Source organism: Diabrotica virgifera, chromosome 10, assembly GCF_917563875.1.
Source record: "Diabrotica virgifera virgifera chromosome 10, PGI_DIABVI_V3a".
NCBI classification, from domain to species: Eukaryota; Metazoa; Arthropoda; class Insecta; order Coleoptera; family Chrysomelidae; genus Diabrotica; species Diabrotica virgifera.
In genome coordinates this window covers 52001693-52028932 of record NC_065452.1, presented here as the reverse complement: position 1 = coordinate 52028932, position 27240 = coordinate 52001693, and the positions used below count along the sequence as shown (strand labels likewise).

At 31.8% G+C, this 27240-nt stretch overlaps 1 protein-coding gene and 1 long non-coding RNA gene across 4 annotated transcripts in view; one reads left to right on the top strand and one right to left on the bottom strand.

Moving 5' to 3' along the window:
• The window catches only part of LOC114333183 (uncharacterized), a 49351-nt gene that overhangs the window by 314 nt on the left and 21797 nt on the right, over nt 1-27240 (top strand). For 2 of the 3 annotated variants that reach the window (XM_028283035.2, XM_028283036.2), the window contains exons 2-3: nt 8990-9145; nt 9796-9969. In XM_028283035.2, the coding sequence (XP_028138836.1) occupies nt 8990-9145; nt 9796-9969 (330 nt within the window). Of the gene's footprint in view, nt 1-8989; nt 9146-9795; nt 10774-27240 lie in introns of those variants that run through there. The other variant, XM_028283034.2, reaches the window with a different exon arrangement.
• LOC114333184 (uncharacterized) lies at nt 16293-19116 on the bottom strand. The gene is made up of 2 exons (XR_003652913.2): nt 18818-19116; nt 16293-18311 (listed from the first exon to the last, which is right to left on the bottom strand). It is a non-coding gene; the product is annotated as an uncharacterized LOC114333184 (long non-coding RNA).

The window sequence follows — 27240 nt, the reverse complement described above, 5'->3', positions numbered from 1 at the left end:
TTATTACTATTTAGTATTTTAGATCAGTCTACAGTTTAAGTTAGTTTCTTTTTATTACTATTTAGTATTTTAGTATATTTTATTATGTCCACTTTACATCAACAATAAATTGAACAAGAAATTGACAAAGTCATTCAAGGCCAAATTTGACGAGTACAAACTGTATGGTTTGTAAAAAAAATGAAGGAATTTGATGAAATAGAACAAAGTTTTATTTTGTCAATTTTCTTTTTATTCACGGCAAAATTGGATGTAGAATTGTGTTTTGTATAAGCCAAATTTGACCTTGAATAACTTTGTCAATTTCTTATTCAATTTATTGTTGGATGTAAAGTGCACTTTAGTTACAGTTTAGAAATCTTCACATTGTTTAGTGTTTCTATTAACTATTGCCACTATTGATTTTTATATAATTTTAATGCTTTTAATATATTTTCTGATTTATAACTAACATTTGTTTTTGATTTTTAAATTATATATTATTGTGTTATTCAATTATGAATTTTAGATGTACAGTGAGAAATATTTTATAACATGGCAACATTGTCAGTGTTTTTAGATTACCTCAAATGTCAACTACAAATTGGTTATGTTTGGTTGCCCTAAACTTGATGTTGTCCAAAAGAAGTTACAATTATTTCTTTATAAACATAATAGAGAAATCACATAAACATTAACCAGAACTGAATTTGTACTTTCTACTAGGCATGTTCAATAATTTGAAATAATAATTTTTTGTTCGTATTAAAAAATCATTTCCTATAAAATAATTATTAATAATGGTACTTAGTTGGATTTTTAAAATTTCGTATAGTTTAAAAAATCTTTATGCTTCTTCAAAAATCATAATTAGCTATACAGGGTGTTAGTAAATAAGTATGAAAAATTTTAAGGGCTAATTCTACATGAAAAATTAATGCCAGTTTGTTCTATAAATATATGTCCGCAAATGCTTAGTTTCGGAGATACGGGGTGTTGAAATTTTTATTTCAAACTGCAAATTTATTGCTCTAAGACCAGTTGAGCTATGAAAATGAAATTTGGTGAATTTTAAGAGGTAGTTATTACGAATTTTATGACATACAATTAAGAATTTTGTATTCATCATTGGCGCGCCTACGGGCAATGGCCTGAATTATTTTAAAGAAAAAAAATAGTATGCCACTGAGATATTTCAAATTAGAAATTATTTTTAAATTCCAGGTCTAATTTATGATAAAAACCTTTCTTGCCTTTTTTTATATGATGCACCGTTTTTATGCAGAAAAATAAAACATCTTGGCGCATATTTTTCATTTCTTAAGGGGGTATGTAAACGCTACAGTCAAAATGGTTGGTGATCATAGGAACTAAATGTTTAACAATTCTCTCAGTAGATGGCAGCATGTATATATATTCGAACATTTTAATAACGACGAATTTTAATTCTATTAACGACGAATTTTAATTCTATTAACGACGGCGTTGTTGCCATTACCAAGTACTAAATAGAACTTATGATCGTTACCGATCGATCGGTACCATTCGCCTTCAATCGTACTTGTATTTACAGATGAAGGTGTTTAATTCTCTACCTGGAAATGGTAAATTCTTACTATTAATAGATAGCATTGTATAACTAGACAAATTTTTATCTTTTTTTAAACAATGCTAATAGATACAAAACGTTTCATTTGGAAATATTTTATCACTTATTGTATTTAGATTATGTTTGTAATAATGTGATTTGTAGTTTTGTGACAATTATTAATTCTTTACCTGGTCAAAAATATTTATTTTAAACTGATAAAGAAATTTGCAATTGTTTGAAATACAAGTAGCAAATATATACATTGAATCACACTTTTTGCTCTAAATTTTAAATAATCGCTTGGATTAACATGAAATTTGGCATACACATAGGTAACATGTCAACCAAGAAAAGTGGTGAGTTTTACCCCATCTCGGGGGTGAAAAAATATACGTTCAAAATAAGTCTGAAAATGGATAAACTGACTAATTCTAAGCAACTTTTGTTCTATAGGATTTTTTCACTAAATTAATATTCGAGTTATTTGCGAGTAAAAAACACGTTTTTAGGGGCTTTCACAAATAACTCAAAAAGTAAGTATTTTATCCGAAAAAAACATTCTTAGCAAAAATATGTAGCTTCTAAAAAGTATAAAAAAATGGTGTATTAGACCTGGATCCCGTGTTCCAAAAAAAAATTAATTAATAGCAAGCTGAAAATTTGTTAATAGCTTAACGGTGTCTAGTCGGACAAACTTTGATGTACGGGAGGGAACACTGGAACAGGGGAACTTCGTAACAGGGGGTTACGAAAACGTCCCAGGTATTTTGGCGGACAGAACATCCAATTGATTTGTTACCCTTTCATTAAACTCTCATGCAAACATCAGACTGCTATTACTAACCAACTTGATTACTGTCATTTGACATGTTCTTCGTGTTCCACTCATTAAAATACACAGTTGGTGATAAACACCAGTCTGATTTTTACATGAAAGTTTAATGAAATGCTAACAAATTTAATTGGAAGTTCTGTCCGACAAAATACATGGAACGTTTTCGTAGTCTGACGTTCCAAATTTTTAAGCTGTTCTACAAATAAAACTTCCCCTGTTCTAGTGTTACCATACATCAAAGTTTGTCCGACTATAGACTAGACTGGACTAGAACCAGGTCTATATATTATGAACTCTATGGACCCAGTTGAAACAAAGTTGTAGCTAATAAAAAATAGTTTCATATCCGCCAAATTTCAAAGTGAACATTTCAACGTGAAATAACCAAAAAATAATGCACTTTTTTGGGGAAAACTCATTACAACTTTTTTAAAGTGTTTAAAAAATAATTATTTTTGTTTTTTTTTTAGTTTGTAGCATCAAAACTAAGCAAATGCTCAAAATATAGTTGGTCCCTTTTTTTTTGGTCAAAAACCTCGGGAAAATCACCCCCTAATTATCATCTTAAATCAAATCAATCGTAACCACTTCACAAAATACTTTATATCTATCTTTGAGCCTTAGGGCCGGTATTTTATGTCCTGGTTAGCTAATCGGGGTTTAATCGGGACAGAAAACTACCTCTTAGGGTCTCTTGCATTGTCCTCCTCCTCCTAAGTGCCTTCTAGTCGGAGAGATAGAAGCGGATTTTGTGCGTGATAAGTAATATGGAAAAACTATACGGGGATATGTTGAATTAGTTGTGTACATGACTTTCACCAACGGCCGGAAACCAGAGTTGGGGCGGAGAGTAGTTATAAGGGGTCAAAGTTGCGGATTTTATTTTTTTTTATGACGCTTATGATCGAGATAGTGCACCAAAATTTGGGAATAAGTAGGTCATGACATAACTAAGTAAAATCTCTAGGGGCGGAATGCTGCGTGGCCGACAAAGGGGTGGGACAGGGGTGAATATAAAAAATATAAAGGGTTTTTTGCGACGTTCGTGATTGAGATAGTAGACCAAAATTTGGGAATAAGTAGATCATGACATTACTAAGTAAAATCCCCAGAGCCGCAAACCAGAGTTGGGGATGAGGGTAGTTATAAGAGGTCAAAGTCGCCGTTTTTATTATTTTTTTTGTGACGCTCATGATCGAGATAGTGCACCAAAATTTGGGAATAAGTAGGTCATGAGGTAACTAAGTACAATCTCCAGGGGTGGAACGCTGCGTGACCGATAAAGGGGTGGGGGTAGGTGTGAATATAAAAAATATAAGGGGTTTTTTGCGACGTGCTAGATTGAGATAGTGCACCAAAATTTGGGTATAAGTAGACCATGACTTAGCTAAGTAAAATCCCCAGAGCTGGAAACCAGAGTTTGGGATGAGGGTAGTTTTAAGGGGTCAAAGTCACAGTGTGTATTATTTTTTTTTGTGAACCGGCACAACATTTGTCCCCCACGCAGCGTTCTGCCCCTGGATATTTTACTTAGTAATGACATGGTCCACTTATTCCCAAATTTTGGTGCACTATCTCGATCACGAACGGCAAAAGAACCCCCATATATTTTTATACTCATCCCTGCCTACCACCCCTTTGTACCCCAAGCAGCGTTCCGCCCCTGAAGATTTTACTTAGTTACGTCATAACCTACCTACTCCCAAATTTTGGTGCACTATCTCCATCATGAGCGCCACAAAAAAAAATAATAAAAACCGCGACTTTTACCCCTTATAACTACCCTCGTCCGCCACTCTGGTTTCCATCTCTGGGGATATTACTTAGTTATGTCATGGTCTACTTATTTCCAAATTTTGGTGCACTATCTCAATCACGAACGTCGCAAAAAACCCCTACATTTTTTTATATTCACCCCTACCCCACCCCTTTGTCGACCATGCAGCGTTCCACTCCTGGAGATTTTACTTAGTTACATCATGACCTACTTATTCCCAAATTTTGGCGCGCTATCTCGATCATGAGCGTCACAAAAAAAATAATAAAAAACGGAACTTTGACCCCTTATAACTACCTTCCTTCCCCACTCTGGTTTCCGGCTCTGGGGACCCTAATTATTTATGTCATGGTCTACTTATACCCAAATTTTGGTGCACTATCTCAATCACGAACGTCGCAAAAAACCCGTTAGATTTTTTATATTCACGCTACCCTAACCCCTTTGTCGGCCACGCAGCGTTGAGCCCCTAGAGATTTTACTTAGGTACGTCATGACCTACTTATTCCCAAATTTTGGTGCACTATCTCGATCATGAATGTCATAAAAAAAATAATAAAATCCGCGACTTTGACCCCTTATAACTACCCTCGGCCCCAACTCTGGTTTCCGGCCGTTGGTGAAAGTCATGTACACAACTAATTCAACATATCCCCGTATAGTTTTTCCATATTACTTATCACGCACAAAATCCACTCCCAGCTCTTAGACTATTCTCTATTGAGGTTGGCGATTAATATGGCAAATTTCTCTCTGTTCTGGGCTTGATGTATTAAGTCATTCCCTGTTGTGTGGGTCCAATCTCTGATGTTTCGGAGCCAAGATTTTTTCTTTCTTCCTATACCCCTTTTACCTTCGATTTTGCCTTCTAATAATACCTGAAGCTGTTCAAATTCCCTATGACGCATTATGTGTCCTAGATATGACGTCTTTCTAATTTTGATTGTATTGACCAGATGAGGATGTGTGTTCATTATTTCCAGTACTTCTTCATTTGTAGTTTTGGTGGTCCAGCTTATTCTTAGCATTTTGCAGTACATCCACATTTCGAATGAATTCAGTTTGTTGAGATCATACTGTTTTAATGTCCAGGCCTCACAGCCATATAGTAATAGAGACCACACATAACACTTTAGTGTTCTCAATCTTATTGTGACTGATAGCTTGGGGTTACAGAGCATTTTAAGCATGTTCATGAAGCCATATCTTGCTATTTCAATGCGTCTTCTAATTTTTTTGAGTGGTCTAGCTGACTGTTTAGCTCTGTGCCCGGGTATATGAAGCTTTGGGAACTCTGAAGGGTGATACCATTGATTTGTATTTTGGAATGTCAACATGGGAAGTTTTTTTTCCTCGGAAAATTTTACATTTTCATCTCATTTCTAATTCTTGTTCTTCATGTGCCTTGTCCGTTGTGGAAGTTGGCTATCATCATAGCAATTTTAGTTTTGTTTACAGCGTGTCTATAACTCGATCGATGTTAGTCCAAACCATTGGCGTAAGTTTTGAAGCAATGAGTGTCTTCTTTTTCCGGGTCCACGTTTACTCTCTATTTTACCCTATATTGTCAGCTTCAGTATACGATATTTATCATGTCTCATAATATATGACCGAGGTGTTCACGTTTTCGTTTTTTAATTGTGAAAGATATTTTTTTTGTTTTCCCATTCGGCGCAATACCTATTCGTTGGTGGTGTGAGTTGTCCAGAATATTTTGAGGATACGTCGGTACACCCACATTTCGAATACCTCTAGCCTTTTCGATAATGTTTCCGTTATAGTCCAGGTGTCTGCTCCATACAACAAGACTGGAAATACATAGCATTTTAGCAGCCATATTTTTAGTGGGACAGATATGTCCCAATGATTGAATATATTTCTCATGTTAAATGTAGCTCTGGCCTTTTCAATTCTACATCGTATTTCGGTTTTTTGATCCCATTTCGAGTTGACGACTGTTCCAAGGTATACATATAATTCTACGTGTTGAATTGGTTTTTTATTTTCAATTGTCTGGCAGGTTTTTGAGTTTTGCTCACCAGTGTCTATTTTTGTTTTATTTATGTTGAAGGTTAAATTCTCTTTTTTCACTCGCTCTTTGTAGGTACCCTGTCCATAAGATGCTGAAGTTCATCAATACTGCTAGCAACCACAACTGTATTGTCTGCATATCGGTTTATCTAATTATTACTCCAGTAAATTTCAATATTTTTTTTCACTTACGGAAATATTTGACATAAATTAATCAATGATTATACAATATTGTTTTGTCTCCAATTTTTTATTAGGATAATGCCTCAACAAATACTAATGGCCATTGGCATGTGTAATGTGTGTAAAAATGTCGATGTCATCGTCTTTACAAAAAGCTAATTGTATCCGAACAATGCATTATTTGCGTTATTATAAAAATTAAATTTGGCAGAAAGTGAATAAAACTTAAATTATTTTTAGATACCCCCCACATAACATACTAGAGCTTAGGTTATCTATGTATTATGTCAAAACTAGTATAATCCCCCAGTAAACACTTTAAGACATTTTGAGCCTAGTTTAACTTTCAACCATTTGTATAACGTCACGGTTTCAAGCATAAAATATGTATATTTGTATTGTTAAGACACTGTGACGTTATACAATCATGATTGAAAGTCAAACAAGGCCCAAAATGTGTACTGGGAGGGGGTGGGGCCACTTTTCTAAACAAAACCGCGTGATTCATCGTATTTCCGTGGTTACAAAACTCGTTTTCAATTGTTTGCAGATTTTCTTAAAATCCGGCAAACGCGCATCTGTCGCCATTTAATACATCACTGCTGCCATCTACTAAATGACACGTGAACTCATCTTCTCATCTATTAAGTGACAGCGGAACTAATTTATCACTAGAAAAATGCCAACTTATTGCTGTAATATGAACAAAATCCCCAGATTGCAGCTTTTAACAATCATTTTTACCTTTAGGTACAGTTAATTTAAAAATTATGGCAGTACGGACAATGAAATTTTGTTTAAAATAAAGCTTTTTGCATAGTTAATCGTTTCTGATAGTTATTTTCTACCCAAGTTCAAAAATTATTATGCAAAACGAATTTTTACAACAAGTTACTAAGTAAGTTATGACATGGACTCCTTTAAGTACAGTTATAAAAAATATACTACTTTCTTTGGAAATTTTAACTAGAGACTATTAAAATAGAAAGTCTACAGTTCACGTACATACTACTAAGTTGAAGATTGGTTTTGAAATAGTGACGGTAACTGTACCTAAAAACTATATAAATTTTAACATTGTGTCATACCACATTAATACATCATCAAGAACTATCCAATATAATAATACTAAACTAGAACAATAACAGAAAATATTACTAATACCATTTCAACTAGGTACAAAGCTGCAAGAAATGTTTAAAATGATCTCCTTTACAGGTAACAGAACAAGAATTTTATATTCATCATTGGCGCGCGTACGGGTAATGGTCTGAATTTTTTGAAGAAAAAAATAGTACGCCACTGAGATATTTCGAATTAAAAATTATTTTTATATTCCACGTCTAATTTATGATAAAAAATCTTTCTTGCCTTTTTTTCATATGCGGCGCCGTTTTTATGCAAAAAAAATTAAACATCTTAACGTTTACAAAGTATTTGTACTAAGTTTCTATGCATATGGAAACTACCTCAAATACTTGGTAAGTATTAAGATGTTTTATTTTTTTGTATAAAAACGGCGCCTCGTATGAAAAAAAGGAAAAAAAGATTTTTTGTCGTAAATTAAACGAGGAATTCAAAAATGATTTTTACTTTGACATATCTCAGTGGAGTACTATTTTTGTCTTCAAAAAATTCAGACCATTACCCGAAAGCGCGCCAATGATGAATATAAAATTCTTCTGTTATCTGTAAAGGAGATTATTTTAAACATTTCTTGCAGCTTTGCACCTAGTTGAAATCTTATTAGTAATATTTTCTGTTATTGTTCTAGTTTAGTATTATTATATTGGATAGTTCTTGATGATGTATTAAGAAATGAAAAATATGCGCCAAGATGTTTTATTTTTCTGCATAAAAACGGTGCATCATATGAAAAAAAGTCAAGAAAGGTTCTTTATCATAAATTAGACGTGGAATTTAAAAATAATTTTTAATTCGAAATATCTCATTGGCGTACTAGTTTTTTCTTTAAAAAAATTCAGACCATTGCCCGTAGGCGCGCCAATGATGAATACAAAATTCTAAATTGTATGTCAAAAAATTCGTAATAACTACCTTCTAAAACTCACCAAATTTCATTTTCATAGCTCAACTGGTCTTAGAGCAATAAATAAATTGGCAGTTTGAAATAAAAATTTCAACATCTCGTATCTCCGAAACTAAGCATTTGCGGACATATGTTTATAGAGCAAACTGGTATTAATTTTTCATGTAGAACTAGCCCTTAAAATTTTTCATAATTATTTACTAACACCCTGTATATACCTACAGTGCACTCACAGATTCTAAACATGCCGGTGGGGGATGGCTTCTATGCGCTGTATTATAGTCGGTGTATGAGAAAGTTTTCAAAGTAATGAAATAACAAATTTTATATTATTTGTTATTTCATTATTTCGAAAATTTTCTCTCTCATACACCAACTATAATACAGTACATAGTAGTCATCCCCCACCCACACATTTAGAATCTGTGCACTGTACCTGTAGTCGGTAGTTAATGAGAGGTAAACATTCAGTAGATTTTGCATGGATCTTTCAAGCCTCTTAAAATTAAATCTTGTGTTGTAATGAAGCAAATGGTGTTTTAGAGTAAACAAAAGGAAAGAGAGAGGCCAAATGAGACAAATAAACAAAATTCCCCAGCATCACTAGATATCGAAAAGCCAGGTTGCAGTAATCGAGTTGAGGACTCCCCTAATTATGCTGCTCCCACATTGAGTGACAATGGCGATAATAATGATAAGGTAAGATATAGGAACAATTGATAATTTTATAGAAATTTTCATAAAAACACAGACCTCATAACTTATTTATTTATTTAAATTATATAGATAATACAAATAAATTAGACCAAAAAAACTACAAATATCAGATATAATGTTGTTCTGAAGTTATTTCCTTGTGTCATTTTATAATTAACTATTTTTAATGGGAAATATGTAAGCCACAATTTTACTAAAAAAATGATTTTATTAACATTTATCGGGTGTCGTTGTCAAAATATAAAATATTACTGTAATATTTTATATTTTGACGACACCTGATTTGGACGTCGAAACGTTAATAAAATCATTTTTTTAGTAAAATTGTGGCTTATTTCCCATTAAAAATAGTTAATCAGATATAATTACAGAAATTAGGTATATGAGAAAGACTTAGGCAATAAATGTACATTGATAGCTTAGTGTGAAAACCTAGTATCTCATTTTACAGGAGAGACTTTAAACTGAATTTTTGGATACTCTAACTTAAAATAAATATGTGACAAATTTATATGTAACGATCTGAATGTGTTCAGAATAAAAAATATGTAAAGATAGTTTTTTGTTTTTAAGTTAGAGGATGCAGAAATATTTTATTGACTTAGACCATCTAAATTATGATTATATTTTAGGGTGATGATCCTACAATACCAACCAAAAAAAAAATAAAATCCGAGAAAGGGTCAAAGACAGAAAAAAGGAAGACTTTTAACAGCTCTTGGATAAGTGTACCACAGTTCATGAATTGGCTGGAAAAATCAATAAAACAACCATCATCTGATGGTAATGAGTACGCCTATTGCAAGGTATGTAATTTTGATATTGTAGCACATAAAAGTGTATTATTAAAACATTCAACAAGTGAAAGGCATAAATTAAATTGGACAAAAGTAGCGACCAACACTACACTCACTGAATTGTATAAACCAAAGGCTGATGATGTAGCTGTAAAAACGCCAGAGTTAAAGTTATGCGCCTTGTTAGTAAGCAATAATCTGCCATTTTTATTAGTAGACACCCTAACTCCTTTAATTCAAAATATATGTCCTGACTCCAAAAATTGCTAAGAAATTACATTTAAAACGAACCGAAGCTACATCAATTATGTGCAATAACTTGGGGTATAATTTTCTTGAAGAATTATATATTAAATTAAGGGAGCCAGGATGTTTTTTTTTTCTTTGGTTATGGATAGTGTGACCAACTAGCCCGAAAAATCCGGGACATGGCCCGAATTACGAAGTTGTGTCCCGGACAAGGCTTCCGGGCCATCCGAATTTTCAACTTTTTGGTAAAAACCTATATTTCCGTTTTTATTCTAAGAATTTACATCAAATTAAATTGTTGAGACGAAAAAAAATTTTTATCGTGGTATAAATTTTACTAGTTCTATGAAAGAAAACTGTTGAATACCCAGTAAAAATAAGCAACGGCAAATCTAGGGGATTTTTGTTATTGTATGATGTAGTTGGAAACAATGTTATATAAGTGTCAGATGTCAACTAAAAAAAAAAAAAATGTGTCAAAAAGAAAAATAAATGTTGATTTTGATGTTTAAGTTATTTGTAGAATTATTGAGTTTTCTTTTAAAATAAAACTGACTAGAAGTACTTCGGTGTTTAATTAACATCCACGCAATTCTGCAAAACATCAGGTTATGGCCCAGATCACTTGTTTTCGTGAGTATTTCGCCAGTAAAAAAAGTCAGTGTTGAAGAGCCTGTGTCGGTAGTTTGCCGCGGCCAACGAAAATAAAAAAGAAAAGCTGAAAAAAAGGTGAAAAAGAAGCTCGAGTATATATACATAAAAAAAGAAAAACATAAATCCGAAAAATGGAAAATTCATCGGCTGCGTTGAAACTTAGTGGTGGTGACAACTGGGTAGCCTGGAAATTTCAAACAAGGGTAGTGCTAAAAAGCCGTGGTTATTATGACATAGTAATAGGAAAGTCTGTGAGACCGAGCACTACTGGAGATGACCAAAAGAAATGGGATGCTGGTGATTCAAAAGCACAAGAATTTATAGTAACCAGAATAGAGCAAGGCCCTATGACACACATTTTATCCTGTGAGACCTCGAAAGATATGTGGACAAAGTTGAAGTCTGTCTACGACAAAGAGTCAGAGGTGAGCATTCATTTAATGCAACAAAAGTTTTTTCTCTTGGAGTTTTCATCAGGTAAAAATGTTGCCTCATTCATATCACAGCTTGAAGAGATAAAAAATAAGCTAAAACAAGCTGGTGAAGAGCTGTCCGATAAAATGATCATGACAAAAATACTTATGGCATTGCCAGAGGAATATAAGCATTTTCGGTCCGCATGGGAATCCGTACCATCTGATAAACAAACCCTAGATGAACTTACATCAAGACTACTTATCGAAGAAGAAAGAAGTAAGTCAGCACAGGGCAGCACAGCATTGGCGATGAAAAGTGATACAAGCAGAGAATTTAAAGGGCAAAAGAAAACCAGGTTAAAGTGCCATTTTTGTGGCAGAGGTGGCCATATTGCGAAAAATTGCTTTTTCAAGAAGAAAGAGAGAGATAATAATAGCCAGAAAGACATAAAAGTATGCAGTCAATGTAAAAGACGAGGACACAACTTACAAGAGTGTTGGTTTAATAAAAATAAAAATGAAAAACAACAGACAAGCAGAGAAGAAAATAAAATTGACAGTAATGCATTCATGGTATATACTGGGAGTAAGAAAAATAAAAATGAATGGTGCTTGGACACAGGAGCTAGCGAACATATGTGCTGGAATCAAGATCTGTTTGAAGAATTGATAGAGATAAGCTATAAAAAACAAGTAAAAGTCGGAAATGGAGAAAAATTACCAGTTAAAGGTATTGGAAAAATAACTCTATGGGCATTTAATGGTAAGAAATTTATAAAGTCAACCCTGTCAGATGTATTATTTGTGCCAGATTTAAAATTTAATTTATTCTCAGCTGGATGTGCCTTAGATAAAGGTTATAAGATGTTTTCAAACAATGAAAAATGTGAATTTTATAATGACAAAGGAGAAATAAGAGCATTGGCAACACGGGATAACAAATTATACAAAATGTTATTCTCACAAGAACAAAACACTGAAACCTTTGCAAATATTTTAATTTCGGAACGCACCCCTAACGAAAACTTGTCTGACGGTCAAGTTCAAGAAAACAGCTGTTTAGTAGATGTATTTTTATCAGAGTGTAATTCTGCAAAAACAACAGAAAGTTTGAGAGTTTGGCACTGCAGACTAGCACATCAAAATACTACATATGTGAGAAACTTTTTAAGGCAAAATAACATTGATTTTATAGACGAAAAATTCGTGTGTGAACAGTGTTTAACAGGTAAACAACACAGAATACCATTCAAGTTAAGTGAATCAAGAGCAAGTGAGCCATTACAATTAGTGCATACAGACGTATGTGGCCCTATGGAAGAAGAGTCTTTAGGGGGAAATAGGTATTTCCTGTTGTTAAAGGATGACTATACAAATTATAGGTACGCGTATTTCATGAAAAATAAATCAGAAGTTAAGAAACACCTTAAAAATTTTATATCATTAGCCGAGAGAGAGACAGGCTACAAGATGAAAACTTTACGATCAGATAACGGTTTAGAGTTTATGAACCAAGAAATAAAGGAGATGCTTGACTATCAAGGCATAAAACATCAGAGATCAGTAGTGTATACGCCTCAGCAGAACGGTAGGGCTGAGAGGGAAAATAGAACCCTAGTTGAATCAGCCCGAACTATGATACAAGGGCAAAAGTTGAATAAAAACTTGTGGGCAGAGGCCATACATACAGCAGTGTATGTTTTAAACCGAACAGGCCCTAGTAGCATAAAAAATGTGACACCTTATGAATTATGGTACAAAAAGAAAGTCAATAATATTTCTACACTCAAGAGTTTTGGTTCTAGAGTATCAGTGCATGTCCCAAAAGAGAAGAGATTAAAATGGGATGCAAAAAATATGTTTGGTTTCTTTATTGGCTACAGTGAGGATGTAAAAGGTTACAAAATATTTGTCCCAGACAAAAATAAAGTTGAAATTCATCGAGATGTCATATTTTTGCCCGAGAAAACCATAGAAATAAAAAATGGGGAGACAGACATGAATAAAAACATACAGATGATATGTGAGGAGATAAAGTCAGAAGAAGATGACAGTGAAGCAGAAGAACCTCAAAATAATAGAGAAGAAAGCAGTGAGAGTGACCTCGAAACTGATAGCAGTATTGAAGATGTGAATGAAATAGAGCAGGAGCATGGATATGACCTGAGAAGACATATAAAAAGACCCTCAAGATATGATGATTATGTTCTGGATGATGACGAAATGAGTTTGTTGACTTTTAGTGATGATGAAGAACCCCAGACGTATGATGATGCAGTGGCCAGTAGTGAGTGTAAAAATTGGAAGAAAGCTATGCAATCAGAAATAAATGCGTTGCTAGAAAATGAAACATGGGAGTTTGTGCAAAGTAGTGATGGTCAAAAAGTCATTGAGTGCAAGTGGGTGTTCAAGAAAAAGAAAAATGAAAATGGTAAAGTAGTGAAATATAAAGCTCGTTTGGTAGCTAGAGGTTTTCAACAAATTGGTATGTGTTTTAATGATATTTATAGTCCAGTAGCAAAATTACCATCAATAAGGATTTTCTTAGCCATGTGTAATACTTTTGATATGAAAATTCATCAAGTAGATGTTTGTAGTGCATTTCTAAATGGGGATATTAAAGAAAATGTTTTTATTTCACTCCCAAAGGGATTTAAAGAAAAAGAGGGCACTATTTGCAAATTAAGAAAATCCTTATATGGTTTGAAAAGTTCACCTAAAAATTGGAATGACAAATTTCATAATTTGATGCAAAATTTGAGTTTTTCAAGATCTGAATATGAATATTGTCTTTATATTAAAGTAAATAAAAAAGGTAGGATATACATTTTGCTGTATGTTGATGATTTGCTGTTGGCAGGTACAAATGATCAAGAAGTTGAGAAAATAAAATACATTTTAAACAAAAACTTCAAAATGAACGACTTAGGTCAAATAAAACATTTTTTGGGTATGTGCATAACTCAAAATTTGTCTGAAGGCAAAATAAAAATTAATCAAACTGTTTACTTAAAAAATGTTTTGAAGAAATTTGACATGTCAAGCTGCAAGCCATCAACAACACCAATGGATAATAATTTTCACCACGATTTTCTCAAACGAGAAAAATCTGAGAGCATAGAGATAGAAAAGAAATGTAGAGTTGCTATAGGATGTTTGATGTATGCAATGTTATGCTCAAGACCAGATTTGTGTATAGCTATAGGTATATTAAGCAGGTATCAAACATGTGCAAGTAACGATTTGTGGGTAGCAATAAAAAGAGTATTGAGATATATTCAAAGCACAGTTACTATGAGTTTGATATACTATAAACATAAATATAAACAGGAAAATTTGATAGTAGGGTACTCAGATTCAGATTGGGCAGGTGACCGTACTGATAGAAAATCTACATCAGGATATGTATTCAAAGTTTTTAATTGCACGGTGTCATGGGCATCACGGAAACAGTCTACAGTCAGTTTGTCCTCTACTGAAGCTGAATATGTTGCACTAAGTGTATGTGTGAGTGAAGCATGTTGGCTAAGATACTTAATGTATGATTTAAAAATAAAACCTGATTATGTAGCGGTTCTAATTCATGCAGACAATCAAAGCGCTATAAGGGTTAGTAGAAATCCGGAATTTCATAAAAGACTAAAACATGTTGATATTAGATTTCATTTTGTACGAGATAAAATTAAGGAAAATATTGTTGTATTAAAATATCTTAATACAAGTGACCAACAGGCTGACATATGTACAAAACCATTAGGTTTAACTCTGTTTAAAAAATTTAGAGAGTTGCTAGGTTTAGAATAAAAAAATTAATTTAGATCTAGGAGATTTACCGTTGAGGGGGGGTGTTGAATACCCAGTAAAAATAAGCAACGGCAAATCTAGGGGATTTTTGTTATTGTATGATGTAGTTGGAAACAATGTTATATAAGTGTCAGATGTCAACTAAAAAAAAAAAAATGTGTCAAAAAGAAAAATAAATGTTGATTTTGATGTTTAAGTTATTTGTAGAATTATTGAGTTTTCTTTTAAAATAAAACTGACTAGAAGTACTTCGGTGTTTAATTAACATCCACGCAATTCTGCAAAACATCAAAAACGAAAACTGGAATTTTTTTATTTGTGTTTTAATTATCGTCTTCCGAAAATACCATTCAAATACAATAATAATTCATGTCACAATGAATCTTGCCTAGGCACGCAATCACGCATGCCGCATCGAACGATGTAATTTAATGATTGCTGATGCATTTTTTTTTTTTTTTCGGTTTTGTCAACCACTTTAAGTAGATAAACCTCTTGAGTTCGTTCGCGAAATATGATTAATTTCCAAAACGTTGCATGCTTTGAGCCAAATTCAAATCTGCTGCGTTGCAATATGATTTTTTTATCTAAACATTTATTTTATGGTCAGTACAGTAATCAGTTTGAATCCGAAAATCGATTAGTGACCATCTCGGAATTATTGTTTTTGACCTGACTTTTTCATTCCAATATATTATTATTGTTAATATGAATATAGAACCAACCCAAGAAAGTAAAAACAGAAAACGATATTGCACTTTCAATAAAATATTGGAAGAAGAATTTCTATTTTTGAAAAAAAAGTAACTCTAACAGTGACATGAAGTGTGATACTTGTGGATCGGAATTTTCGATCGCCCACAGTGGTAGAGCGGATATACTAAGTCACATCAAAAGTGAAAAACACCGAAGAGGTATCTGCTCCGCGTCCAGCAGGAAAAAATTGACTCAATTTTTCAAGCCAACAGCTTCATCGAGCATTGATTTAGAGACAGCAGCTCGGGAAGGTGTTTGGGCGTATCATTTGATTAAGCCCATCAAAAATATCATTGTCAACATAAAAATGTTAAATAACCAATAAAATGATGACATTGGAGTCCTATATTTAAAAAAATAACAAATGGCCCGATTTTCATTCAAAAGTCCCGGATTTTAGGTATTTTTTTCAGCATTGTCCCGGATTCGACTGAATTGGAGTTGGTCACACTAGTTATGGATGAAACTACTGATAGTTCAATAAAAAAGCAATGCGCATTCACTACTATAATTTATGAAAATAATTCAACCAAAACACATTTTTTGATCTTGTCGAGGCTCATGGGTCCACAGCTAATGATTTATAGGGTATTCTAAAGAACTGTTTAACTTCAAAGAATATTCCACTAACAAATTTTATAGGGTTTTCATCGGACATCACCAATGTTATGGTTGGAGAGTTTAACTCTGTATTTTCCAAGTTAAAGGAAGAATTTCCACATATAGTATGTATTAGATGCTCATGTCATATGACACATTTAGCTACATCAAAAAAATGGTTAAAATTACCTAGGCATGTGGAAGATCTGCTACGAAATATAGGCAATCACTTTAATAGGAGTGCTTTGAGAATACACAAATTTACAGAGCTCCAAAATTTTTTTCAAGTGAAAATTCACAAAATACTCTCTCCAGCCACAACAAGATGGTTATCTATTAAAGAATGCGTTGATAGGGTGCTTGAGCAATATGAGCCACTTAGAGCATATTTGACAGAATGTGTATTTGAAGACCCGTCAATTACAACAGAAATGATGTTCAATGTCAAATTTGTTCACACCAGTATATCTAATGTCATATTCTTTAGGACTAATGACAGAATTCAATTTACTCTTTCAGTCAGAAAAGCCACTTCTTTGTAAGGTTCAGCCACAAACTGAAACTCTGTTGAGAACACTGTGTTCCAATTTCATAAAGATGCCTGTAATAAAAAGAACCAACGATATATTTACACTTAACCATGAAAACCCTACAAATTTTGTTAGTCTAAATGATATTTATATAGGAATGACTGCAACAAAAAGTCTTGCAAGCTACATTAAAAAAAAAGCCAGATTTGAACCAACAAGAATTTGATAATTTTTTTTAAAAGTATTTTAGCATTTTACATATATAGAATTAGTTAGTAATATTAAAAATCGATTCACCTTTAAAGACCCTATCTATAAAATAATTTCAATACTGGATCCCAAAATTGCACAAAGCTTTGAAATAAAATCATTAAAATGTGTAACTGATCAATTCCCTATTTTAAAAGAATATGCTAATATTCAGGAGTTAGACAATGAATGGAGAAGACATGCTCTTTTAGACTTTGAAAAATTAAATTTAAATTCAGATGACTGTGAGCAATATTGGTCTCAAATATTTAATTTAAAAAATGATGCTAATGCTTTTTTATTTCCTAATTTAGAAAAGACTCTACAGCTACTTTTTGTTTTACCATTCTCTAATGCCAGCGTAGAACGCATATTTAGTGATTTGTTTAACGTAAAAAGTGACAAACGGAATTTATTAAACTCTTCAACTGCTAAGGCTATTTTTGCAACAAAGGAGGAGTTGAGAAGAATAGCGGCTGCCTAAAATTCATACCATCCGAAAAAATCCTAGGCCATAATATATGGAAAGACAATCAGTAGCTTGTATTTTAACCCTTTCACTGCCCATACACACACATACATATCCTCACGTTTATTGCCAGTGGGAACTCAGCTTCTGGGCATGTCTTCCAGCAAAATGTAGCAGTGAAAGGATTAATACAGTATTTTTTTACTTTTATACTTTTTTGTTTTAATAGAATAATTTACAGTAGGAATTTAAAATATTTAATTATAATCTGTTGTTTAATGTAAGTACCATTTATAACTGATGATTAAAGCTAGAATATTACACAGGATGTATGTTTTTGAAAATACCATATTTTCCTGATTATATTTTAAGTAAACAAAACCACTTAACAAATAATTTGCAAACTTTTATGTCTTCTGACTGAGGAAGACAAATTAGTTGAACATGTTCTTTTTGTATTCACATTTTCCTGATCTGAGGTATACGCAACAGCTTTCAATTGCAATGGTATTTTTTCTTTGCTGAAAGAAATAACAGGAACATAATTGTTATACCAAAAGCACATAAGTAAACTTCTTTCACAGGTTCATCAATAGTTGCTCACGATACTGTGCATAAGGTATTCTGAAATTAAAAAAATTACATAATTAAAAAATAAGCATCACAAATCTGTAGGAAAGAGTCATATAGTCTGATCGCTAAACCCAGACACAAATGGCTAATGATTTTAGTTGGTAATTTTTTTGTTTTTGGCCAATTTTGCCAAAATTACTAACTATTTAGTAATTATTAACTATTTAGTAATTATTTTTTTGCAATTTTACCAAATTGGCAAACTTACTTACTAAAATCACTAGTCAGTTGTGTCTGAGTTTAGCAAATCGACTATAATTATAATTTTTTGTGTATTCAATAAATATTTTACCAGCACCTTGCAGTTCCCACTTTAAAAAATGAAACAATTCCTATAGCATATTTTCATAACATGCCTATGTTGATAGAATAGAATAGTTCTTATTGTTAGTACCATACAAGCGTTAAAAAGTGAACAGATTCCACAATAAAATGAATTGTAGTCAAAAGTCAAGTAGAAACAAACAAAATATAATATTGTATAATCATATACTCACCTATGAAAATTATTGCAGTCCAGGTGCTAGTTTTTAAGTTATGCCGGTATACCAGTACTACTACACACTTTCTTTTTCTTATTTTCTCCTAAACTCAATGAATAAAAATACCTCAAACTCCATCTTACAATTTTGTTTTCAGTTTATTTTTCTTGTCTTACTTATTTTCTTATAAATGTTGTCTTGTTTAGTTTATTTTCTTTATCATTTTGTTTTGTGACACGATAACAACTGACAAGTGACAGGACATGACAGGAAGGACATAAACTAAAGGTGTGTTTGTCACAACAAAAATGACTTGTCAAGACTTTTCAATTCTCTGCGCATGCTCAGTAAATTTTAAAATGGTTTTTAGGTTTTTCGACAGAGCGCATAATTTTGGACAAAATCGCATTCAACGGGGACGTGCATCTTTTCATACTCAGCCATTGGTAACACTGCTGTGTATTAACACAAGCGGATACCTATACATTCTCAGCGTTCGTCCCGGCACAGGAGCGCGTGCGCGAAAACTATTTGCAATTTTAAATCTCAACAATTTGTTAGGTTATCAAATTATTGGTGACATACAATAAGAAATAATTGTTTTTCTATTTTACTAGTCTATTATAATTAATGGATTGCCAGAGTTGTAGCCAGCCAATATTATTCAGACTAGGTGTATTATTTACTTTTCTGACGATAAAATTAAAAATACCCTCTCTATTATAATAATTATTGTACCTTTGGTAGAAGAATAATATTTCAAATTAATTTTGACACATTTGAACATTTTTTGAACTATGTATGTATTTTTAAAATGGTTTATTTTTTTACATTATTTTGTTTTGATCGTCAACATATTATGAATACGACAATGGTTTTTGAAATAGTAATATCATAGCAATTATTTATAATAAAAGAACATTTTAAATAACTTACCCTTTTGTTAATATAAACATTTTAAAATCTGTAATAGTAAATAAAACAAGTCCACACGTTTTCTTGGTTGCATAAATTTAGGCGGACACATTTAAAAATGTGTTAATTCTATTTAATACTAATTAAATAGATTTTATAAATTTTGTCCATATTAAAAATAAATTAACGCGTTAGTACGTTTAGTAATTCTGCTAATTGAGTCAATTAAATTTAATATTCATCGTGGAAGTGCTAAAGGAACAAACTTTCTTGTTAATATGCAACTTGCACAACAACAATCTAATGAGAATTGAATCTAATGAGAATGTGTAGCCCGGCCCGGCACAGGAGCTCGTTCGCGCCAAATATTTGGCGCAATTTTAAATCTTGACCATCTGTTTTGTAAATATGTTAATTGGCCATATGTGAATGTGAGGCTGAGGAACAGATTCATTTCAAGTATCGAAGTATCATCAGAATATCTTTGTTTACATCTCCTATCCGGCTACGGTTTTGTGTTTCTTTGTTGTTTCTTGTGTTGTTTTATTAAAAGTTTGGAGCACAATGGTAAATAAATGTGAGAAATGTTTGAAAGACTTTTCAGATATCTCAAATTTAAGAAAACACCCTAAAGAAGTTTCACCCCGAGGAAGTAAAAATTCTGGGAAAGTATAAAGAAACAGAAAAAGATTATGCATTTACTTGTCATCTTTGTGAAAATCATTTCTCATATAAACACCATTTCATTTCGCATTTAAAAACACATGAAGTCCAAGATTCGATAGATGGCTCAAAGGTATGTTTAGAAATCATTCAAATGTAGTTTGTATGTATAAATATAGTTTGTATGTATATATATATATATATATATATATATATATATATATATATATATATATATATATATATATATATATATATATATATATATATAAACTTCAAGTGTAACATATATATATATATATATATATATATGAGTAAAATAAAATTACAATACATATCAATCAAAATGTAAATCCGTACAAGTTGGAACAAATGGTTTATCAAAGTTTAGGTAGGTGAATACAGAAGATATTTTCAAGAAAGCTTTCTTTTAAGACTTACCTACTAAATTAAATTTAACCCTTTATTTATTTAAATGATTATATACAGTGCGCTGGAATTGGAATAAGTTACCCCCTCATATTAACTCATTTATTTTTAGCACATAAACAACACGCTCGGACAGGTCGATTTTTAAAATGATCATAGAATATTATAGCATCAATACGCGAACCCTCTTCATGTGACAGTCATAACTTTGATTTTTTTAATGGCGGAAAGTACATCATGTGGCACCTCATTTAAAAGCTTTTGAAATGTTCATTACAAAAATGTATAATACTTGGGCAAAATTTTGGTCAAATGCTTTTTAAATGTATTCATCTTTTTTTAATCTTAAGAAAACTAATAAATATTTTTGAAGAATTTAAACGCAGAATGAAAGATTACATTATTACCGAGGGCTCAAATACGTTAGAATACACAAAAAGTTTCTTTTGAATGATATATTTGAAATTGAAACTCATACTAAATTTTCTCTTCGTTTTCACCCGTGTAACTTAGTAAAATAAACATTATAGAAGTTTTTAGGGATTTTCGGCACTCGCTAATAATGTAATCTTTCATTCTGCATTTAAATTTTTCTAAAATTCTTATTAGTTTTGGATTCTAGTCAGGATTGGTTTTGGATATTAGTCAGGATTTGAATTCATTTAAAAAGCATTGGACTGAAATTTTGCGCAAGTATTATACAGTTTTGTATTCAGTATTTCAAAAGCTTTTAAATGAAGTGTCACATGATGTACTTTCCCATTCAAAGAAATTAAAGTTATGACTGTCACCTGAAGAGGGATCGTGAAAAGTTCGAAATATTGGTGCTATAATATACTATGATTATTTTAGTAATCGACCTGTCCGAGCGTTTTGCTTTTGTGCTAAAAATAAATAAGTTAATATGGGGGGATAGGGGTAACACTTATTCCAGCGCATTTTGCTACACAATATTTTGTGAAGTTGTAGAGATAAACACAAAGATATTGATGGCAGCAATAACTCAATTTGGGGAAATGTGGAGACTTTGCTTCTATACCCCTCATTTGTATAATTTACTGATAAACAAGTGTTTCTAGGACCATTTTTTGCCGAAGTAGCTTTCCCTACTTTAAAACTTCATAATTGTTTAACGGTATTAACTTATTAACATTTTAAACTGCGTGCGTATATGTACCAAACCTACTACTTAAGAATGCCATTTACACACATATATAAGGTACATTCCATGTCAAATCACTCAGGCAAAAAATTTTGGATCTCCGATTTGTCTGAAAATTGGTATATAGCTTCTGCGGGACGTAAAAATATGATATTTAAGGTCAAAAATCTTCTTCTTTTTTTCTCAAAATGTTATTTTATGCGATTTTACAGTGATTTGGTGTTTATTTAAACAAATTTGCATTTTCTGTCGTAAAGTATCGATGAAAAACATAATCTTTTAATAGAAAGGACTCAAAAATGTCATTATATGGCATTATAACAAGTTATTTTGAATCAAAACAAGTTTATGATCAAATTTTATAGTGTAAATAACGTTAAAATACCGTTTTTTGCATTTTCCTCCATTCCCAAAATACGTTATCATCGATTTGGCTGAAAATTTGCCCACATATAGCCAAAAGATAGGACTTTACGTGGTTAGAAGGATTTGAATTATATTACAATACCAAAAAAGTTACATGCAGTAATATCAGACTCAAAAGTATATATTAGTGCAGTCGGGATAGCATTTGACCTTGAATGCCGAGCTGCCCAAAATTTTATTTTTCTGATCTTTAGGGGAGTCAATAGTAGCCTAAATTTAAAATAACGAATGAATTCCTCCGTTGCGTTAGCAGCCATCTTGATTTTAAAGGAGAACCTGTTTTGCTCAATATCTCCGCCATTTTTAAATTTTCGACAAAAATGGTAGGAACTGAAATTGTTCCAAATAAATCGTATTTACAATTATTACAATTTCTTTTTAACAATTTTTGTCGTGAGGTCGATATTTTCGAGTTAATTGTACTTACAGTAGACGCCTATATTTTTGACTATAATATTGCATGTAACTTTTTTGGTATTGTAATATAATTCAAATCCTTCTCACCACTTAAAGTCCTATGTTTTGTCTATCTGTGGGCAAATTTTCAGCCAAATCGATTATGATGTATTTTGGGAATGGAGAAAAATGTAAAAAACGGTATTTTAACGTTTTCTACACTATAAAATTTGATCAAAAGCTTGTTTTGAATCAAAGTAACATGTTATAATGCCATATAATGACATTTTTGAGTCCCTTCTATTAAAATATTATGTTTTCCATTGATACTTTACGATAGAAAATGCAAATTTGTATAAATAAACACCAAATCACTGTAAAATCGCATAAAATAACATTTTGAGAAAAAAAGAAGAAGAAAATTTTTTGACCTTAAATATCTTATTTTTACGTCCCGTAGAAGCTATATACCAATTTTCAGACAAATCGGAGGTCCAAAATTTTTTTTGCTCCAAAATTGAGTGATTTGAAATGGCCCATAATAATTATTTTCGTAGTCACCATGAAATTAATGTAAGTAATAAATAATTGACCAATGTCAATGTTTTTGTTTTAATTTGATGTAGCAATATATCTACATAACCATCTTGTATATTTATCAATCAACAGTAATACCACCTAATACCATGTAATATTAAGCGTACGCAAGGAAATTATTTTACAATATTATTTTGATAAAAAAATTATAAATTGATATGAATAGCATTATAATAAATAATAAAATTGATATGTATCCTTAAGTAGGTAGTAGTAGGCCAGATAGATGTACTCACGCAGTTTAAACTGTTAGATAATATTGATAAACAAACAAGTTATGAATTGTTAAAGTAGGGAAAGCTATTTCGGCAAAAAATGGTCTAAAAAACTTGTCTATAAGTAAATTATACACATATAAAAATATAACACACATATACCTAAACTTGCGTGCATAGACCGCCCACTTAAAAATTTGGTCATGTTTGATGTCTCGTACTTCCTAAACCGTTTGGCCGATTTAAGTGATTTTTAATATGTTATAGCCTGATTCTTTAACAATACCGCTGCAATAATATTATTGCTAAACAGGTAAATTTTCATTGTATACCGGGTGTACCAATCCAACTGTGTTTTTTTCTCAAAATTCGGATCACACTGTGGAATATTCTAGCAATTATAAAATACTGTATATTAAAACACATCTGTATAGCCTCAGGTTTTCTTAACATTTTCTAGAGTGTTTCTAAATGAGTGCCACCAACTTTAAGAGGTAATTCTCCATGAAACAATAATGACAGTTTGTGCTTTATAAACGTATGTCCGCAAATCTCGTTTCCGAGATACAGGACGTTTAATTTTTTCTTACAAACTGACGATTTATTTATTGCTTTAAAACCAGTTTAGATATGCAAATGAAATTTGGTGGGTTTTAAGACGTAGTTATTGCACATTTTTGACATACCTCTAAGAATTTAATATTCATCATTGGCGAATATGACCGATCATATTACCCGTAGGCACGCTAATGGTGAATATAAAATACTTAATTGTATGTCAAAAACTCCGCAATAACTATATCTTAAAACCTACCAAATTCCATTTGCATACTCAACTGGTTTTAGAGTAATAAATAAATCGTCAGTTTGTAAGAAAAAATTCATCATCCCGTATCTCGGAAACGAAAGATTTGCGGACATACGTGTATAAAGTACAAACTGTCATTATTTTTTAATGGAGAATTGCCCTTTAAAGTTGGAGGCACTTATTTAGAAACACTATGTATTGATGAAGAACATGTCTAGTTGTTAAAGTACATAACTTTTTCATTATCCAACATAGTCAAATGAATCAAAAAACAGAATGTTAAGAAAACCTGAGGCTATAGTCGGGTTTTAATTTCAGTATTTTATAAATACTAGAACAGGGGTCACCAATTAGTTTCCCTGAGGGTCCGTTTCGAAAACCTATGACACTTCCGGGGTCCGGATTTATGCTGCCTGTGTCTGACTGTTCTGATTCGGTTTCTTTGTGGATTCTTGTTAAAAAATATCCCCTATAAACAAATAAGAAAGGTGCCGGGCGAAATTTTTGGGCAGAAATTGTTTAATATTTTTTTAACTAATTCAAAACATCACCTTTTTTGCCCGCGAAAATATGTTTTTAGCATTTTTGGGTTATCTTAAATAAAAAAGATCTGTCATTTTATTAAAATTTAAGAGTTTTCAAGTATGGCAAATGCATATTTTCGCATTTTTCAGATTTTAAATCCCTTATATCTCGAAAACTATCAACTTTTCAGAAATATGACAACAGACCTTTATTGTTTATAATTACCCAAGAAACCTAAAAATACATTTTTCGAGGCAAAACAGTAATTTTGAATTTGCTTAAAAAATTGTTTCATCCGGCACCCTTCTGATTTGTTTAAAGGGGACATTTTTGAACAGGAATCCGCTAAGAAATTGAGTCAGAAACATTTTTCATACGAAAGTGGCCTCACACATGGAATAATATGGAAAAAAACTAATACTATCTGATTGTTTTTTGGTTACTGTATATTTTTCTGTAAGTTTTCCTGGTACAATAAATAAAATATAAATTCATTGTGTATTGTTTTGATATTATTATGAGTATATTTTGAAAACAGCAGTATTGTAAATTGTTACTGAGAATATTTTAAAAATTAGGAATTTATATTTTGAATGCTAATGAAGTTTTTAGACAGCTTCAATTTTGTAGAAGGGAAACTGAGAAATTTAAAATAAATAATCATAGTACAAAATGCTAATTAACATGTTATCTTTTCTACATTAGTTTCAATGTAAGCTGTTTGTTGCAAATTTATTAAATCTGAAAATTATTTTAATTAAATGCACATCTGAAAATAGGTCTGGATCCCGCGTATGAAAAAAAAGTTGATTAATACCAAGCTGAAAATTTGTTAATAGCTTAAAGTGGTCTAGTCGGACAAACTTTGATATATAGGAACACTGGAACAGTTTTAATCGTGGAACAGGTTAAAAAATTGGAACGGTCAGACCACGAAAACGTCACATGTATTTTGTCCGACAGAACTTCCAATTGATTTGTTACCCTTTCATTAAACTCTCCTGCAAAAATCAGGCTGCTATTTATCACCAAATGGGAATTATAATGAGTGGAAGACATAAAATATGTCAAATGACAGGAATTATGACAGGTGATAAATAGCAGTCTGATTTTTGCATGAGAGTTTAATGAAAGGGTAACAAATCAATTGGAAGTTATGTCGGACAAATACATGTGACGTTTTCGTGGTCTGACCGTTCCAAATTTTTAACCTGTTCCACAATTAAAATTTCCCTTGTTCCAGTGTTCCCATATATCAAATTTTGTCCGACTAGACACCCTTAAGCTATTAATAAATTTTCAGCTTGCTATTAATCAAATTTTTTTCATACGCGGGATGCAGACCTAAAAGTACTCCTTCTTAACATTAGTAAAGAGGAAATGAATATAAAAAAATGCACATGACAATTTTATATTACAGCTTACTTAATTTCAAAATTAACGATTAGTACCTAAGTATAACAATAAGGTGGAAAACTCTTTACAAAATTAAATTATCAGAGAGAAAAATGACATTTTTTTTATGTACAACCTGTCTGAAGTTTGGAGTGAGATTAGTGCAACTGAGTCTCATTAGGGAGTTGAGGTATTCATCTGTTAAGTGAGATCTCTACCGATTTTTAATAAAGTTCATTCTTGATAAAGCGGCTTCGCACACATAAGTTGAACCAAACATAGTACACAATTTCATGGCCAAACATCTTCAAAATTACCAAACACTAGGTATATTCTTAATTTATTGACGGTCCGCACAAAACTAGCTCATGGTCCGGATGCGGACCGCGGTCCGCTAATTGGTGACCCCTGTACTAGAATATTCCACAGGGTGATGCGAACTTTGAGAAAAAAACACAGTTTGATTCGTGCAGTTAGGTATAGGAAATACTTAAGAAATCAAAAAGTACCATAAAATATCATTTCATTACAATACTAAAATACAGAGTGTTCCATTTAAGAAAATTCAGAAAATACTTATTCCGAGTTTCGACCAACCCTGTATACTAAAATTCAACATTTAGCTACACTAATAATTTTTAACATTATTAGACTATATTAAAAATCATTTCAACGTAAATATAGTTTTTGATATCAAACTACTATAATTCTACAGGGTATGAAAGTTGCTACGAAATTAATAAAAAAAAAACGTAATTATCTTTTAAATTGCCCTGTATAACATTACAAAACTTTATATTTTAAGAACGAGGACATCGAGAATAATCCAAAGTTATAAGCAACTTCCGGTATAACCGGAAGTGGTAAATAAATGAAAAATGGTTCTGCTGCCATTAGTTCTGAAAAA